At 40.1% G+C, this 18,079-nt stretch overlaps 1 protein-coding gene across 4 annotated transcripts in view; it reads right to left on the bottom strand.

Moving 5' to 3' along the window:
- PTPRG (protein tyrosine phosphatase receptor type G) overlaps positions 1-18,079 on the bottom strand; it is a 707,992-nt gene that overhangs the window by 511,765 nt on the left and 178,148 nt on the right. For all 4 annotated transcript variants that reach the window (XM_047690530.1, XM_047690520.1, XM_047690539.1 and 1 more), the window contains exon 2: positions 14,376-14,480. In XM_047690530.1, the coding sequence (XP_047546486.1) occupies positions 14,376-14,480 (105 nt within the window). The remainder of the gene's footprint in view (positions 1-14,375; positions 14,481-18,079) is intronic.

Raw genomic sequence — 18,079 nt, forward strand, 5'->3', positions numbered from 1 at the left:
GAGAAAGAATCCAAGGTGAGAGAAAGAAGTTAAAATAATTCCAACATTTCTTAGGGCAGAGAGTGCTTCTCACATTACCTTCATCATCAGCAGGCTTCTGGACTTGAGCTTCAGATGAAGGGACTAAGGGAACTGGAATAACTCATCTGAACATAATCTGAATGGATGTGTCAATACTTTAATAAGGTGCTATCATTCTAATTTAAAGAAAGAATATTTATGGGTGCATGGGTGGCTTAGTCGGTTAAGCACGGAACTTCTGATTTCAGCTCAGGTCATGATCTCAGGGCTATGAGATGGGGCCCTGCATTGGGCTCTGAGCTCAGTAGGGAATCTGCTTGAGATTTTGTCTCCCTTTCTGCCTCCTTCCCCTCTAAGCACATGGGCAACTGCTTGCTCTAAAATTAAAAAAAAAAAAAAAAAAAAAAGTATGGAAAAAAAAAAGGTATGTACGTATAAAGAAAAAATATTTCTGGACGAGCCTGACATCAGAGTGATCCCACAGCTTTTCAAACTCTCCATAGATCTACCATAGCAATATCAGGATAAATGTATTAGATCTTTGTATACTTAACCTTCAGTGTCACTAACATTAATCATTCATTTCTGAAAGGGAAAGGAGAAAAAACTTTGAGCTCCTGGGGTCAGCGGCCATATAAATCTGTCTTTATATCTAAACATGTACAAGAGGGCTTGGGACAAAGCAAGCACACAAAGCCATCTGCTCTGTAGAAAGTCTAGGGCACCATAAATTGTCTAGGTAAATATACCCGCATTTATATGACCCCACATGATGTGATTTCTGTTTAATCCACCCACAGAGGATGAGGAATCCATGGCCATCATTATAACATTATTATAACCCGTATCCCATATTTAGCTGCTGACACTTGACAAAATGCCAGATCATGATGACCTGCCAATCATCATTCAGAGCTCTATTTTCCTTTCCACTCCTTTTGTTAAAAGTGATCTCTTAAGAACGAACACTATGCTGTGCCCAGCTATGAAGTGACTTGTCACGCTTCCTATGGGGTAATGATAAATTTTCTCAAGGCGCTGCCATGTCTTGATAAGCGATTCTGGAGGATCGTTCATGGTTAGCAATCCTCAAACAGACATTATTTCATACCAGCCTCTTAGATCAAAGGGTTGACACATGGACTAGTCACCAGGGACCTCAAAAATAACACAATAATAATAAAAGCAACCTCGCCATCTCTAGACTACCGCGTGGCCATCATTCATTGCCTTCACGTGACATGAGCGGTGGGCTTTTCACCACGACCAGTGTTGTGATTCATCCCTTGACAGTTTCATGCATAGACTTCCAGAATGGTCAGCCTGCCAAGATTTCTATGTCTCCTCCCCAGACGCCACAGAAGATCGAACACCAGACCGCTCACTAGATTCTGCAGTGCCTTCGCCAGCCATTGTGATTCAAACTGTTGCATTCTTGCCATAGAAACCTGGCACAATTGTCCACACTTGAGCCTGTGGATCAATAACTAACTACAAAGGTGGAATTCGCTTTACGTCACGGCAGCAGACTGTGTAACAGCCATGAGCTCTGGCGAGCCCCTCACGCAGGGTTTCTCAACCTTGACACTATTGACATTTTGGGCCAGATCATTCTTTGTTGTGGAGGCTTGTCCTGGGCAGTATAAGACACTGTAGAGCAACGTGGGCTGATCAAGATTCTAGAACAAGGTCCAGCTGAAATTAGCAGAGTGCTTTTCGGTCCAACATTGAACCTATTTGAGTTCCACTGTCTCCTTTCCTTGTCTCGCCTAGAATGCCTGCCCCACAGATCCACAGGGGTCTTCCCTCATTATACTCAGGTCTCTCCTCCAATATCCCCTCAAGGCTTCTCCTTTTGAAATACTCTCTCTCCACCCTTCATCACTCTCAATGGCCTTGCTTTGTTTTTTTTATTGCATCATTTGATGAGATTACATATTACTTTGTACAAGCTTTCCTGCCAGCGTCCACCAGGTGGGAATGGCATTTCACTTATTTTGTTCTCTGCTGTAGCCCAAGTGCCTAGAACTCAGCCTGCCTCCTGGCCAGTGTTTGAGAAATACTCTTTCAGTGAATGACTCAATAAACTGAAGACTAGAGAAAGGAAGAAAAACAAATACCTCACTCACGAAAAGTCCCTGATTTCTTTAGCCAAATATATAGAGCAAAATAATGCTTAGATCCTAAACAGGACAGCTCCCCAAGACCACCAAAGGGCTGGGAGGCCTACCTGGGGCCTCTCTGGATTTGAGACGCTTAGACACTTGGAGTACGTGCAAGTTTTTCAGGAAGATGATGTCAACATCTGCACCTAACACTTTGCATTTAAGAGAATATTTACAAATATCAGGTTGTCCCACTTCTAAACTTAGTCCCAGTGGCTAGGAGGTGGACGTGGGAGGGAGATGGTGCATGGACAGAGAGGTGTCACTGCTCAGGAGAGGTCTCCAACTTTCTCCCTAGGAAGCCACTTCCTAACCAAGTTTTGCCTTTCTCCAAAAAATGGCATTATCTCAGAGGGCTGGTTTGAACATCAAACCAGTGCCTGTAACAGCCTGTACTCAATAAATGTACCTGCTGGCTTCTCTATAATGGCTGAATCCTCTGAACAGCACTCTCCAATAGAGCTTTCTGCAAGAATGGAAAAGTTCTATATCTATGCTGTATGAACGAGTAGTCATTAGTCATGTTTGCCTACTGAGAACTTGAAATCTGACTAGTGTCATTTTTATCTAACTTAAATTAATTTAAGTGTAAATAGCCATGTACGGCCAATGGTGACAGAACTGTGGCATGAAACCCATAATACGGTAAAGCACCCGAAATTCGGGAAACTTCTATTATCTTATGTGCAACCATGACAGGCTTCTACAATCATATTTTCACTTCAAAAGTAAAGACACTTCTTTCCTATAATTTCGTCCCTTATTTGGCACCACACAGTTGCTTAGCTTCTGATATCTGGAAAAGATAACAAAGGTAGCAGGCTTCACGGGCTACTCATCCAACAACCATTCCCCCTACTAACCTTGGATAAATCCTGATGGGTCTGAGTCAATTTTGTTCATTCCTTGTCTCTTGCCAGTGATTGGATTAAGCGTGAACATGTGATCCAGTTCTGACCAATGAGAAAGAAGGGTTGATTGGCCAAGGGTAGGGTGCTTAGAGAAATATCTGACTTGCCCCTAAACAGAGAGGCAAGAAAGGGGTACTTTCTCTTCTTTCTTGGGACTTCGTACTTCAGCTTGTGACTTCTGGGGCTGCTGAAGCTGTATTAAAAACACGAGGTAAAGGGACTCTAAGGAACAAGCCCAGGAATGTAAAACAACATGGAGTATACTTTAAAGATGGCAGAGTACAAAGATACTCTCTGGAGGTGCCCTGCCTCTAGAGGGCTATGTTAGATCACAAATTGCTCTTATTATTAAGCCTAGAGAGGCAGGAGGTCTTTTCCAGAAGCTAAAACACAGTAAAGGATGCAAAAAATAATCCTTTTATGTAGACATGCTTCTGGAAGTGAATTCTGTGTGAATATGGGAGAAAAATCCTGGTCACACTACTAGCAGCCAGGAGTACTCATAAGATGAAGGAAAGCAAATCTTTACGAGTTCTTTATGGCACAGCAGGTATGTGGTCCAATTGGCCATGAGTGTTGAAACTTCCTTTTCCCACTCTGGTGGATGGTGAGAGAAAGGGCAATCTTTACAGGAAAAGGATGTTACAAGATAGCTCATTAAGAGGTGGTGTAAGAATGTAAAAGCCACAGGACCTTCAAGAAGTGTCAAAATCATTCCCTAAGAGGAGAGTGTAGACCGCATACTCCACAACAGTGAGGAGAAAATACCTCCATTATCACAGTGAGTCCCAGGAGCAGAAACACACTAAAAATGGCTCCTCTCATCTTTGCAGATACTTCTCAAACAGCCTGGAAGAAGCTCATATTTTATTTTCCTGCTAAAATTTCTCAACAATCAATCAATACCAAATGTACTAATGGCATGCACGCCTGCTAGAAGGGAGAACATTGTCCTAACACTTGGAACCAGGATAAGGGTGGGACAGAGAAAAATGGGTTCCAGGGGGGAAAGAGGCCAATAATAATTGGGGCAGAGCAACTAAATGTTACCTTTGGGAGTAGGAAATTTTCATGCAGCTTCTAGAAGGAGCTTGTTTTCCTCCCAGAAAATAGGCCTTCCAACTGGGGGAATGTGGATCTACATAAACAGGAAATCTGGATCAAGTGGCTTCCCAAGCCCAGGGAAAATGTCAAGGTTAACTGAATTCACTAAGTGGGCTGAAGAGCATAAAACATACCCCGCTACACCCCACCCTCTCACTCTGAAATCCCATCTGTTTAAAATATTTAACAAACCAAAGGCCATAACCAGTAACAATCAATGGTGGAGGTTGGGTCCATCCACTGTTCAATGCTGGGACCGTCTCAAAATGGGAGGAGTGGCCAAGAAGTGAAGGAGTGGGCAAGAAGTGAGGGAGGGGGGAATTCAGGGGGCTTAACCCACTGTGTATTTTAAGATTTTTAATAATCTATATGGAGGTACTAGAACCAGGACATACAGTGAGCCATACTTTATAAATTAGGCCACTAAATACTGTCCTTAATTTTTAAGCCCCTTCATGAAAACTCTTGACCCTCTGTGATTTTTTCACATCACTGATATAGTTTAATTGTATAGCATGTAATAAGAGGATTTCGATTCTTCCGTGATAGTAACACTATCTCCTAGAGAAGATTTATTTTGCCATATTGGAACACCAATTGTACAAATGCCATGTTTAAATTTTTCTTAAAACTGGCTCACTTTTTATAAAATCTTAAATATCTAATTAACTGGAAAATTAGCAAACCAGAATGGAAAACTAGCATGGCCCTCCAAATAGGAAGAGTACCAAAATATAATAAAAGCCACAAGATCAAATTCCAAAATACTCTCCCAGCTAAAGGCTCTAGGCAAGACCTGTCTCTGTTAAAAAGAGATACTGGCAAGTGACTTAGGTATTACAGACCTATTAGCTCCAGGCTGTGAGTTTCTCCTTGATAAACAACTCAAGAAGAAATGACTTTATTATGTTAAAAGTCAGGTTCTTAGATAGCAGGTAAAGTCATTTCTCATATGACATAAAATCACATTCAATACTCCACTCACGGAAAAGATTATTCATTATACACCACAGTATTCTTAATGAAAAGTAAGGATCCCTAAAGTTAACACAAAGTATTTATCAAGAAGGCAAGGTTGTATGTTATACACATCACCACTAAACAAAGTCTTAGTCACATGACAGAAAATGGGGTTACCGTAAAGGAAAAAGAAGACAGGCTAAATTTTAATAGCAAGAAAGACAACCAAGAAGATTCACTACCCTTAATGCTATTGATTTTAAGTAGGGTCACAAGAGATTACCAGCTGAAAGGTGGAGGTGAGATTAGTTTCAGGATCCCTTAACAAACCCCTGAGGGCTAACATCACCACTTCACACTGTTGTCAGACTGGAAGAACACTCAAGGTGGACTGACCACAACTGGAGTGTGTAAGACTTCTGCAAAGGTACAAGAGTAATTATACTTGACCTTGTGGCAGAGTTCCCTTCTGCATTTAAATAAACAGGGAGAAAATCCAATCTTTAAGAACATATTAGACACTCATACCAGCTATATACGGGCAGTAATAAAAGTTCACAATCCACAAGACAGCTCTCCCTTTTATATTGCCACCAAGCCCACCCCAGGAAGAGAAGAGACAATAGGATAAAGAATAGGAGTGCAGTTCAACTTAATAATTTCAACCCGGGGAAGGCCAGTAAAGTGTTACTCATCATGATATATATCAATGACATTTTATTGCCAAAAAAAATTCTATGTAACATTGCTTAACAATATCCACAGGGAAAGACAGAATATCTCCCTGTTTTATAGAGTCAGAGTAGTGGGTTTTATGAACCAGATCAGATATAATAAATGAGTACCTAGTGTCAGGTTAGAAAAAAGATGAGTAGCCTTTAAGTAAATCACACAGCACATTCAGATAATCGCTTTCCAATTTTTTTAAGGCATGGAAGAGGCTAGGTATATCTTCCCTTTGAAATTTTAAAATAATAATGTCCTTCCACTAACCCACACTCCCCCCACCCCTGCCCCCAACAAGCGAGTTTCAAAGGAGGGAACATCATCCTTTCAAATTTGAAACCAGGAAAAAAGATACTTGACTTTGATCCATCACAGATATGAAAAATATATACTTAGAGATAACTCTGTATGCCTTCTCTAGACACTAAATTTATAGATTATTGAATATTAAGATTTATGTTTTATCAAAACAAATATTGACCTTATCTCTGCCTGGGTCAATATTTACTGCTTTGCTCAATAAATCTTGATGTTCATTTTCAAATTGAGTCAATATCAGTTCATTAATTTCTGTATAGTTCATATCAGCATTTTATAAAATTTGAAATGCCAGTGAAATGTTTCACCTAAAAAATTCGGATACAGCTAATTAAAAAGACAAAAGGGCTTTTGCTTCCCTTCTGGCTTTCCTTTTTAGTTTTTCCTTTCTTCCTCTCTCCTCAAAACTGTTTCAAAGAAAACTGCCTAAATTTAATACAATCCAGCCATCGATTCTAAAATTAAAAGTTACTTTAAGAAATATTATGAATGTACTGGCATTAGAAATTTAAATATTCTACCTATAATTCTGTAAGATAGTAAAATATTATAGATATAAATGTAAAAGCAGCAGAATCCCTCATTTCTCAATAATAATCACAATTAACGTCTCTGTACAGTCTCCAGACCTCTCAGCTCTAACTCATTAACAGGACCCTATTAACCACATTATTTTAATAGACCTTATACCTATCTCATTTTGGTGGATGTTTAGTATGAATTTCATCATAAGGATATACTAAATTACCATTACCCCAAGTCCCTACTTACAGTAACTTAGGCTGTTAAACACAATGTCACACTGGGGATGTGTACAAGTGTTTCTTAAAGACAAATTCCCAGAAACAGAAGTGCTGGATCAAAGACTATCAATACTTAACATTTTCACAGATATTGCCAAAGAGCCCTCCAAAAAGACTCCATCAACCTGCTACCTTCAGAGTCCATTTAAAACCCAAACTCTCAGGCTTCCTGTTAGCCGCATTTGAAATGTCCCATTATAGTAACAACTGAAATGGTTATCACTGATATCTATTACTTGATAATAATAGTGCACTGAACAGCACTTCATCTTCCTAAGATACTTTTCCAAGGGTCATGAAGACCCTAAGGAATTTATTGATATATTCTTATAGCATACAATAGCATCCATTAACTTCTACAAACACTTGTGAAACCATCTCCACAGAGAAGATGCCAAAAAAACTTCAGAACTCAGGTGGCAAAGATTAGAAGTTAGTTTAAAAAAGAAAAATAAAAATGAAAAAGGCAGCCTCTCTAAGATATGAGAACAGTTTCTTTCTAACGGGTAGGGGCGGGGGAAGCCAAACTTGGCCAAGTACTGAAAAATGCTCAAGTATCTTAAGCATATGGCAACACATTTTTCTCTTTTATATATAAAGTCCTGATTAGTGTGTGACCATATGTGTTTTTTTCTCACCCTATCTATCCCTGTAATCACAGATCATGTGTAAAAGAAAAAGAGTACCTATAGGAAGAAACAGTTTGTTCTACAATGTGTTTCCTACCTTGAGGCCCTCCTTATTCCAAAACATTTAAGAAAGAACGGGGAAATACCAAGAGTAATTACAGACAAAAGTTCTGTTCAAGGAAAAAGTTTAAGAGTGTAAGAAATATGGACAAAACACTATACCACATCTTAACAGGTTCAAATCCAAAATGTTTACCTTCACAACCAACCCACCAATCCTCTTTACTCATTTAAATTAAATGCAAGGCCATCTACAATCAACCCAGGATCATCCTAGATGATTTTGCGTTCCCTTCCACATACTAACGGTAATGATTCCCATGAACTCTCTCCTTCAATCTCTCTCCAACCTCTGATGACACAACTTCATCATTTTTCATCCTGCCTTCTTCCTCCGCTGACCAATTCTTAACCCTACAATCAGAGGTCTTACTCGAATATAAAACCACTTAGTTCATTTCCACCATGAAACCCTGAAATGCCTCCCTATCACCCTCAGGTAGATGTTCTGGGTCACTAGCAGAATACTGTGAAGACCCTTCATGGTCCAACACGTTGCATTATTCCCTCAACTTTCTCTGCCTTACCATCATATGCTCTACACTTACTGAGCTCCTTTGAGTTCCCCGGTCACTGCCAGATCATTTTAAGGTCTCAAGGCCTCCGCACATCCTGGCACACACCTGCCCATGTTTAATGTCTAGGATCTAGCAGCAGCAATTCTGGGAGCTTCTCTGACCCCTCCCATTACAGTACAACACCTTGCATACAGTAAGCAATCAATAAGTGTGTTCAGTAAATAAGTTAGTATCTTCAACTTACAGCAGTAAATAGAGCAATAGGGAATTATAGAGGAAAAAGAAATTAACTGTTAAAAAAACAAGGTGGGGGGGAGACTGAAAAGGGAGCAAGGGGTCAGGCTACCTCGAAGTGGAGGTAACTTCGAGCTGGGACTTGGGAAAATGAATCTCAAGACTGATTCCTCCCCAGTGGTATGGTGCCATCAGAGCAGAAGCTCGCTATTGCAAATGCAGTGTTTCTAGGGAAATGATTCGCTTAAGAAACTTCAAAGAAGGTATTAGAAGAGCAAATAATACAATATTAATATCAAACTCTGAGGTTCTACGATGGCTTCCATTGTTCTTGGGACAAAGGCAGACTTCTGCAGGCATGTATATTTTGCTTTACCCTTTATAGACACAATTAAAAATAAGCATGGAAATGATATTTTAGGAATTTAATTATATCTTAAGTTCACCAGGGGGGCTGATTACTTAAAAGGATCCAGTGGTGAAACCTTTTGTAAATCGCCCACTGCTTTATCTGAATTTCATGGCAGGATCCCGAGTGAGTTCTCAAGCCAAGACTCTGACATGAGTTCATTTATCCATACATCCATTCACCCACTTGAAAAAATATGGACTAAATATGCACAAAATAAGGCACTCTGACACAGAGCAGGAAAAAAAAAAAAACAACAAATTATAAACTATAATCCTTGTCTTCAAGTATTGGACATGTAGCAGGGAAAATGAAACATACACCTACGTGCACCACATACACACATGCACACACATTATAAAATAAGATGTTTATATGAATAATGTAGTGGGCTGGCATATAATTAAGAGCCAAATGGGTAATACGTATTCTACTCCAGAGTGGAAGCCAAGAATTCCACCAGGTGCTTACATAAGTCTCCTCTAATCCTCAAAGCCATCCAGCAAGGTACGGCCTTTTTATCTCCATTTTACAACTGAGCAAGTCATCAAGCCCGGGACAATTAAAAGGGACCTTGGAGGTCTCCTCCTACAATGTCCTGACCACAGCTGGAATGCCTCTTAGACTAATCCTGCTTGGCTTCTACTCAGCATACCACCAGACACTTCTTACAGAGAATTCTTGTCGTTACAGGTCTCAGTGTTGGAGAACTAGCCCCCCTTGTACCAATTCCTAGAATCTTTCTATAAGGAAAGAACATGAGATATTGATTATTTGAAATGCAGAAAACCAAACAGGGGAATTTTAAAAAAAAGATTGGGAGGAGAAACCACAACCTGCTTTTTCTCCAAGTCTCTGAGGGGAGGAGAAGAAACAGATAGCTTTATAGAAATGCCTCCAATTTCCTCTTGAACTTGCTCCAGATTCGTTTCTTATTTCCCTTTCTGGCAACAATGACCTACCTAGCATTTGTTACTTTTTGTGTAATAATTACAGAAGTTCTGGGCAAATTCCAAAATTCATGAGCTGTCATCACTTCAAGTAACAAAGAAAAATAACTGTGTCTTAGTCAAGTAAAACTAATAGAAAAGTTGTTTTAATATTTCCAGTGAGAAAATCTTCTGCATCTATTGGTTTTCTTTTTTTCAGCATAATTCTGTATGAAATACATAAAGAGGTCTTTCCCCTCTCTTCCCTGTCTTGGAATAAGGAAAATAAACCCAAAGACATAAAGTAATCTTGAAATTACGAAGCTATCATTAACAGTTAACGATAATAACATCTTACTTTTATTTCCACTTCAATGCCTTTTATGCATGATACTTTCACATTGAACTCAGATATCATGACCTCCGTTTTTTACAGTAGACAAAATGAAGAACCAGAGAGATAACAATCTTCAGGTGATCCCAACGGAACCAGAGCACATATTTCCACTCCTCAACGAACAGTCCTCTATGCCAGAACTGTAGGTGTTCACAACAGCATTGCCTAATAAGCCTACAGAAGTAAAGATTTTACCATCTCAAATATAATGAGGGGGTGTGCGTTATCTGAAGTGATACAGACAAACTGAAATAACATGGTTAGTCCTAATGTAAAAGTTACACTAATATTGATGAACTACTGTTGTGACAATATCCTAAATATAAGCTATCCACACCTTGAAAACTTCTGCAACTCTCCTCAAGTGACTGGGGGCGGGGGGGGATGCCAGTGGGATAACTAGGTCAGCATCAGGCACCGAACCCCATCCACACAAAGGCAACCTAATGAGTAGGACACACAGTCACTGAGGGTCAGGGGGCCCCAGAACCACCAACACCCACCCATCTCCCGGCTCCATCTCCTGAAGCACACCCGACTCCACTCCAATCTCTGTTCTTCCCAAGTCCTTTCCAAAAGCAGGATCACCCAACTCACTCTGAATGCTAAATAGGAGATGTGGTCCTCTTCCAGCTCAAGAGAAAATGCAGGGCGGGGGGAATAAAACAAAAACAAAAACAACAACAACAAAAAAACAAATGACATTTTCCAAATCTCTGAACAGTTCGGTTTATGAGTCAGGCTAACATCTGCTCGAAAACCCAGTGACCTCAATGCAAGCAAGAATTGGTAAATCTCTTCTCCTAAGAGTCAGAAAAAAATATTCTAGGCTTTTTGGTCAATGTCTGTAGCAACTGCTCAACCCCAGCACAAAAGCAGCCATAGACAATGCCCAAAGGAATGGGCCTGGTTGTGTTTCAATAAAACTTTATTCACAAAAACAGCACTGGTGTGTATCGCGTGCCAAGTTCTGAACTTGAGGATAGTTTGTTTAATATAGTTTGCTTAAAATAGGGTTTAATATAGTTTGTTTAATATAGGATAACCTAGTGCCCACCCATTGGACATCATAGTTACCCACTGAGAATCCTCATAACAACATCAACAGCAGTAAAAGTAATAACAGTATCTAAAACAGCAGGAATATTAGATACCTGATGCAAGAGCCTCTGTTACCTTTTTCACACGAATCATCTCATTTCATTCCCAAAACAGCTCTATGTGGGAAGTGCTGTTAATCATCCCCGTCTCAAAGATGGAGACACTGAATCTCCAGGGAATTAAATGTCCTCCCAACATCCAAAAGATGTTATGAGATAAAACTTATATTTGAGCTACAGCCCAAATGACTTCAAAATTTGTACTCTCACATACCATATCCCCAAAACACCAATATTATCTTAGGAGGAAGTAAGATAAATCTGGGAACTAGAGGTATGAAATTAAAATGTGGACCATCAAACCCATCTTTCGGAAATGGCCTGGCTCACTTCTGCAAAATTTAGAAACAATTTCCTCTACAAACAAAGGGCCTTTTTTTTTTTGGCAGCCCCACTTTTCAGGCAGCATTTAGGCCTAGAGGTATATGTGCCTGCAGCTAAGAGTCAAATCTGGTCTGTTGTGATTTCAAGGCCTTGGTCTGAAGTGTCAAAAGTGACAGGTAACAATGCCTTCCTTCCTGGTCTTCGTCTATTGGCTGAATGCTAAGGAGGGTCTCTGACGGACCCTAAGTCTTGTTGACATGAGAACCACTATTCCACCATGTTGGGGTGAAGCAACCACTGATACCGTGGAATTTTTAGGAAAAACTGTTGAAAGCATGAGGACTATGTACCATCAATTGATACCTATCTCATTCTTTTCTTCTTCTTTTATGCTTCATTTTCTCCATTCTACCCTCAAGCAAATGACTTCAATGGTTCTTCCAAACCAGCCTATATCCTTCTGGGGGATTCCTCATGTGACTGTTCCATCCCATCCAGAAAAAAAAAAATCAACTAGGAGAGAGGTTGACAAACTATAGCCTGTGGACCCTATCTAACAGGCCACCTGTTTTAATATAGCCTAAGAAGAACGGCTTTTGTATTTTTATTTTTATTTTTTTTTAAGATTTTTATTTATTTATTTGACAGAGAGATCACAAGTAGGCAGAGAGGCAGGCAGAGAGAGAGGAGGAAGCAGGCTCCCTGCCGAGCAGAGCCCGATGCAGGGCTCGATCCCAGGACTCTGAGATCATGACCTGAGCCGAAGGCAGTGGCTTAACCCACTGAGCCACCCAGGCGCCCCGAGTTTTTGTATTTTTAAATGACTATGGAAAAAGAAGTAAAAAAGAAGTATGAAAACTATACACAATTCCAATTTCAGTGTTCATAAATACATTTTTATGGAAATCCAGCAGTTCGTCTAGCATCATCCATGGCTGCCTTTGCACATACTGGCAAAGTTGAGTAGTTGCAAGAGAAAACACACACCCAGCAAAGACTAAGATATTTACTGTCTGGTTTTTTACAGAAAAGGGTGCCAAAGCCTGTGGCTGAACTACTAGCCCTTATACCTGGAGGGGCAGTTCTCAAATCCATTCCAGAAATGCATTCCAGAAATGTGAAATAGACACTCATTAAGTCCACCAGAGTTAAGGATATCAACAATTGCTCTATACCAAAGACCTTACCACTTATGTCCATTCTTAACTGAGTAATGGGAAAAGTTTTAGGACTTTCATTTCTTCACTGCCATTTGCAACTGGAGATGCTGATGGGATATAACTTCCAATTTCCTGACTAACAGCATTGTTATTCTAAATTGATGAACTGTAAATAGCAGGCCACTTTATGCCTCTTCCTAACTGATATCAGAGCCACTGAGAACAAAATGATAAATTTTCTTCAGTTTTCTTGGCAAGAAGCTATATATATATGTAATTTTGGCCTTCATCTCACTATTCCCTTCATTTATCAGAAATGGTGACAAAAAGGCTCTAATTAGATAATTCTAATCACAAGGAGTTGGGTGTGATGGAAGACTTCAGAATCACTATCTGTTCCTTGCAAAACAAAACAGATAGGCTATTCTCCCGATAGGGGCAGGAGATTTATCAATAGACAAAAGGATGCAAAAAGCCAATAGATAAGGTGTAATTAAAGATCAAGCCTATAAATTTTACAGTGACATAAATTTAACAAGATTTGCAGGTGGAAATTCAGGATTTAAAACCAGAGCATCATTATGAAAAGAATGCCTCTCAATTCTATATGCAATGACACTGCATAAACACAGATTTATTATTAATGCTAATACCCCATGCCTTCAAGCCTTTTCAGACAAATTATTTGAATTATTTAGTGCCAAAGTAATTTCCAAAGTAGTCTATCTTCCTCAACCATTCCTCTGTAATTAGCTACATTTTCCATATATATTGGAGCATCAAAATCTCTTCTAGAAATAATAAGCCACCTATCATATTTTTGGTAGTTGTTGGGAACATAATCCAGAACCATCTATATATTCTTATAGGCCTTCATTTCTCCCCCCTCAGAATGTAAGAAAATTATTTGGAATGTAATATTCAACATAGCTTTTACAATGCTCTCGGTCTTCAGTGCCTGGAAGGCTGTAAATTTAAAAGCAAAAATGAAAAGAACTGCAGAATATCAGAGAGGGCTGAAATATATTCAACTAACAAGATCTGATTTGAAAATAAAGTTGCATTTTTTTAGATTAAAGCATAACAGATCATTTTGATATGTGACGCTTTGTAATATTTAGCAGACATTAAGCAGCTCAAGACTAGCCTTCTATTTTCTGCTTTCTGAAATCCCAGCCACTGAAAAGACGGAAAAGGCTGGGTCTTTGGGGAAATTACAAGTTTGGTACAATCACTCATTAACAAGTAAAGTTCAGAAATAAATGCAAATTGAGGGGGAAAAGCAGGTTGAGAAAACAGGTGGGAGAGAGAAATTAAGGTACTTATAACCTTGAGGAAAATCATGGTAGAGTGTTTCAACTTTTAGTGAACTACAAAAGGTCTGAACAAACAGGTTGGGTGTGAAAGCGATTTAAAGAGTACTTTCCAGGGAGCTCAGTGGGATGGTCACTGGCCAGTGTGAGCCTGGCCAGACCCCATCCACTCACCTGAGTAGGCCCAGTACGGGTCACCTGAGGCCTTACGCCGGCGGATCTGCGCTGAGCTGCCGTGTCTGTTCTCCTGCAGGGCCCCGACATAGCCTTCCGTCAAGGCTGGAAGAGAGGGAGAGCACAATGAGTCAAAGTCTTCACTCCACTGGACAGGGGAAGGGTGTCTAACGTACCACCGATGACTTCCCAGCAGCAGAGACCTCAGGGATAACAGAAGAGATCCTGAAGAAGAACAGCTATAAGATAACCTAGCAAGACAACCAGGATTAATATTAATATTAACAGTAGCTTACAACAAGCCTTTGGGCCGCCAAGCATGACGCATTAAAAACTTTATATATTGTATCTTACATGATTTACAGAACACAACCGAGCAATAGATCCAGTGGTCCCAATAACGAGACCATTCTATTGATAAGCACACTGAACCTTAAAGAATTTAAGTAACTTTAACTTGCCCAAGGTCATACAACTAGTAGTAGAAGACATAGAACCTGAGGTCTTTGTTCCAACTACATGTATAAGACTATGTCTTATCTGCAAAAGGCCTCTGAGACTTACTTGATCCTCAGAGAGAAAGGGGTCATTCTATCTCTTTTGCAGATGGAGGAATTAAGCCTCAGAGACACTAAGTAACTGGTCCCAGGTAACACAGGTAAGCATGCAGCACATCAGGGAACCAAACATAAGCATGCCTACATCAGAGCCGGGGCCACTGCCATCCAAACGCATCACAGTCTAAGGCCTGGGAGACTTCCCATGGTGAGTACCAGTCCTCCACATCTTTTGAAGCCCAAAGAGTTACCTGTTACACCCAAAGGTTACACCTAAAGACATAAAACCCACAAGGCCAATGATGCTCAGAAAAGAAACTCTAATGATGTATTTTTTGAAAACTCATAATGAATCCAATCTTCTCCGCCATTATAGAGACCTTCCATCTGCTTGCTACAGTGTTCAAGGTCCTCCCCTCCTACCAAATTCATGAATGTAAATTTCTTTTCTTATGAGCCCACACCCAAATGCACTGACTTGTAAGAAGACAAATACCACAGGTGCCCAGAATCCAAAATGAAATGGAATTACACACAATACATCCCAGCTGTCTACGTTAATATTTAAATGCACCCAAACAAAATCAAGTGTGCTTTTAAAAAGCAGGGGAAAATGGTTAGGGGAACTGTAGATTCAATTTAAGATTAAGATGGCACCAGGAAAACAGTACATTCACCACTCTGAATCAGTCCAAGTAATGATAATGATGTCACCTGACGGCAAATTAAGAAACGTGTGAAGTACACAGTCCCCAACTTATGATGGACGACCTAGCAATTTTTCAACTTTACAGTGGCACAAAAATGATATGCATTCTGGGCGCCTGAGTGGTTCAAGCGGTTAAGCACCTCGCTTCTGCTCAGGTGATGATCCCAGGCTCTTGGGATCCAGTACCACATCAGGCTCCCCACTCAGCAGGGAGTCTGTTTCTCCCTCCCTCCCTTGCACCTCCCCACGGCTCATGCATGCTTGTCTAAATAAATAAATAAAATCTTTTAAAAAAAATGATACACATTCAGAGGGAACCAAACTTTGAATTTGGATTCGGATCTTTTCCCTGAGCTGACAATATGTAGAGTAAGATCCTCTCTCCTGATGCTGGGCAGCAGAGGCCCCACAGCTCCCAGTCAGAGCCAACGCCCCCCCCACCCCCCCACCGATCACGATCACGAGGGCCAACCACCAACACAATTAGAACCATCAGCACCCATATAGCCATTGTGTTTTTCACATTCCATACAAACTCCATGAATTACATGAGATACTCAACATTGTATTATAAACTAGGCTTTGTGTTAGAGGACTTTCCTAACCGTAAGCTTATGTAAATATTTTGAGCATGTTAAGGCAGGTTAGGCCAATCTAAGACATTCAGGAGGTTGGGTGTATTAAATACATTTTCACCATAAGATATTTTCAACTTATGAGTTTCTCAGGACATAACCCCATCATAAGTGGCGGAAGATCTGTGTTTTATACTTGCATGTCAACTCCGAAGACTGGATTTAAAAGGAAAAAAAATGCTTGAACTAAGAACAAAGATATTCCATAGACATGGGCCCCTTAGAGGGAAACAGGAATCTTGTAAAATTCAAATACATTTATGTTTGCTCATGATCATTGTTAAGTATAATGAAGGTTTAGGTACCCACCATCCAGTCCATCCTATGATTTTGCAGATGAGCAGGCAGAGCTCCAAGAAACTGACCATTCTAAGCTTCTAGGGATCCAAAATAAAACTTTCCATCTCCTATACTCCTAATCTATTTTTTCCTCCACCAAAGCACGCTACATAAATAATTGTTCAGCTTATTTATTGTGCGTGCGTGCGTTAAACTTTTTTATGTATCTGTTTAATACGTTTCTTAGAGCTAGTTCACTCTACATAATTATCCCCAAATAATCCATCCTCTATTAAGGTCATGAGAAAGCACTGCCTTGAACAAGGAAATGCGACTTCTGTTAGGGTATGTGGCTGAGCCTCAGTTTCCTTGCCTCTTAAATGGAGCTACAAGTAGCAGCAACTTCACAGCATTGTTACAAAAACAAGACACTGTGAGCCAAGCAACTAACTGAGCAGTGGGCAGGGACTGTTTTTTTTTAATACCTAATAACATAGTAGAAAATTGTTGCAGAGACTCTGTTTTAGTAATCATCATACCCTGCGACCCACCTATACAAGTCATGCAGTGCATGGCCATGTCGGGTCAACCCATCCCTGCCAGCTCCAGCAGTGGGCCTTGTTTGGCTTAAGCCAGCCAATCGCTGTAAACCATACCCTTGGGGCAAGTGACCTTATTGGCAATGGGGATGTCAGCCAATCAGAGAGATTCTTCTTTCTTTCTGCTAGTGTTAAGACAGGATTCTGAAGCCTCAGGAGCCTGGCTGGGGGTCAAGTAGAAGATCGGCAGAGGAGTTCAAAAATGTAACCACACCATGGGAAGCAAAATCTATAGATCAATTCTGTTAGCAAAATTTAAGCCCATGACAGAGGTAATCTGAAAGTGATCCTGTGGGACGCTTTATATTTACATGAACCAATGATTGCCAAAACTCTCTTTTTGTCCCTGGTATGCAAAAGATCCCCAAATAACACTAAAGGTGACCTTCAAATAAGTCTATGACCTTCAAATGAGTCTATGCTATACCTGATTGTCAATTTCCCCATAAAAGGCCATCATCAGACTAGAGCTCTGCCTCAAACCTGGAAGCTTTAAAAATAAAACAAAACAAAAGCAAAATGAACAAACAAAAACAAAAACAGAAACAAAATCTATGCCCTAGAACTTACCATCAGAGATTCAGATTGGATGAGCTGGGATGGGACCACAACATAGGATACAAGTACTTTAAAAAAAAAAAAAAAAAGGTTGTCTGGGTGATTCTATTTTGAAGCCAGAGATTTAAAAAAAAACACAAACTTGGGGCGCCTGGGTGGCTCAGTGGGTTAAAACCTCTGCCTTCAGCTCAGGTCATGGTTCCAGGGTCCTGGGATCGAGCCCCACATCGTGTTCCCTGCTCAGCAGGGAGTCTGCTTCCCTTCCTCTCTCTCTGCCTGCCTCTGCCTACTTGTGATCCTGTCTGTCAAATAAATAAATAAAATCTTTAAAAAAAAGAAAAAGAAAAAGAAAAAAAATAAAAACACA

The sequence above is a fragment of the Lutra lutra genome, chromosome 1, assembly GCF_902655055.1.
Source record: "Lutra lutra chromosome 1, mLutLut1.2, whole genome shotgun sequence".
Taxonomy (NCBI): Eukaryota; Metazoa; Chordata; class Mammalia; order Carnivora; family Mustelidae; genus Lutra; species Lutra lutra.